Source organism: Branchiostoma belcheri, unplaced genomic scaffold (assembly GCF_001625305.1).
Source record: "Branchiostoma belcheri isolate BF01 breed outbred unplaced genomic scaffold, Haploidv18h27 scaffold3, whole genome shotgun sequence".
Classification (NCBI taxonomy): domain Eukaryota; kingdom Metazoa; phylum Chordata; class Leptocardii; order Amphioxiformes; family Branchiostomatidae; genus Branchiostoma; species Branchiostoma belcheri.
In genome coordinates this window covers 3,827,899-3,829,743 of record NW_017803909.1, presented here as the reverse complement: position 1 = coordinate 3,829,743, position 1,845 = coordinate 3,827,899, and the positions used below count along the sequence as shown (strand labels likewise).

Genomic DNA, 1,845 nt, shown 5'->3' with positions numbered 1-1,845 from the left:
GAATGTGATCAGGATTATGTTTTAATTCATTATTTGTCAGTGTATTTTGAGTTACCACTATAATTTATTCTGACCTCCGACCTCTCCCTTTCTGGTTTGAGTTGCATTATCATTTTGTTTAATCAAGAGATTTTGTTGTTAATTTGCTTCATAGTTGACTACATTAACTGATTATTAATTTGATTTTGAACTTAAGTTACCTTATGTTACTTAATTATGTTACTTTTATAATGTCAATGATCACTCTGATTCGAACTCAGTTTATGTTACTTAATTATGTTGATTATTTTAAATTATTCAATTTATGTTAATATTGAGTTGAATTCTGTACATTTCTGTTGTTATAATTTTGAATTTTATGTGGACTCCAGGAAGAATAGTGGTCAGTTGAACACTAATGGAGATCTAATAAAAACAAACAAACAAACAAAGACTCTGTTGAACTATATCAGGAATATTGCCTATAGAACAGGGCCAAAAATAAGTGTCATTTTTACATGATCATGTATAGACCAAGTAGTCACATACAATGTTTTTCACCATCTGCACTTGCTGTATCATAACTTGAGTCATGTTGTCAACTAAATTCGAATCATCCGAAAAGGTTTAGACAGTTTTTTCTATAATTATTGCTTAATCTGTTTATATGACAATAATGATGTTATTGATACTGCCCGGTCATATTCATAAGTAGGCAATAAAGACTAAGTGCATTGACTTAGAAGTTAGCATTTATTTGATAAGGCTATGTAGCTTGTTTGAACAAGTGACTGATATATGTACACTTTCTGTGTGACTGCAGGTTGTGATAGGACATCTGTACAGTACAGACAAACTGGTGATAGAGAAGGACACACAGAGTTAGCAGTACGGCAGACCAGGGAAGATGTCTACAGCCGTGGAAGTCCCATGCCTCAGGACAACACAAGTCAAACTCTCACTTCATGCAGATGTATTGCTAGTATTTCTTGTTTTGTGGCATCCACTGGTGGTGCCAAGCACAGGGTATCATGGGAGCTGCATCCGCTGGCAAATGCAGTATATACGGACTCTTCCATTGTCACCATAAGAATGGGGAGGGGTACATTGCAACAGGTTGATTCTTAGTATCCTGTGTAACATAACATTGAGACAGTGTAGACAATGAGTCATCTACTTGGGTCATTTTTGTTTAAATTTTGAGATGAATATGTTTTGTACCAAACATGCCTTGCTATATTCGTGTATGATATGTCAACATGTTTATTGGCATTTGTTGGCATCCTTTGTTTACTTTACTCAGGAAAACCAGAGTTCAATTCAGTGTCAGTCTTCCTGTCAACAGACTAAATTTTGCCACTTAGGCCAGAAAAGATTTCAACCATTTTGACTTGCTTGAGGGACAAAACTTCACATGGAAACATCTCTTGAAATTGCTTAAATTGCAACAAAACATAATATAGGCTCCAGTGAAGTTGGTAATTATTTGGCCAGTTTGTTGGGTTTAACATTTTTTTGCCATAGACTGTATTAAGTTCTATGACATTGTATCTTTTTGTAAGTTATCTGTATAGTTTCTGATTGAACCCATCTTATCATGTGGACTAGCCCTAGCCTGATCACACTTCATGTCAATGATTGTACATACAAGTCATATTATGTTATATTGTAATCATATTGATCACTGTTTCTGTCAGAAATGTTATGTTTAAGACATAAATATCAAGAAAAATTATGGCCACAGTAATTGTTGATATTTACAAGATGACTAAATGACACAAAATGGTTGAGTTCTATCAGAAACTGATGTATGACGAAATCAGGACAGTTCACTGCACACGATACGAGTGTTGTATTTGTATTACT

General features: G+C 34.3%; 1 protein-coding gene across 1 annotated transcript in view; it reads left to right on the top strand.

The window, feature by feature from the left end:
- The window catches only part of LOC109474047 (LYR motif-containing protein 4-like), a 23,923-nt gene extending 22,519 nt beyond the window's left edge, over positions 1–1,404 (top strand). The window contains exon 3 of the mRNA XM_019774263.1: positions 803–1,404. Coding sequence (XP_019629822.1) covers positions 803–865 — 63 coding nt within the window. The 3' untranslated portion in view covers positions 866–1,404. The remainder of the gene's footprint in view (positions 1–802) is intronic.
- Positions 1,405–1,845: the final 441 nt, after the last annotated feature.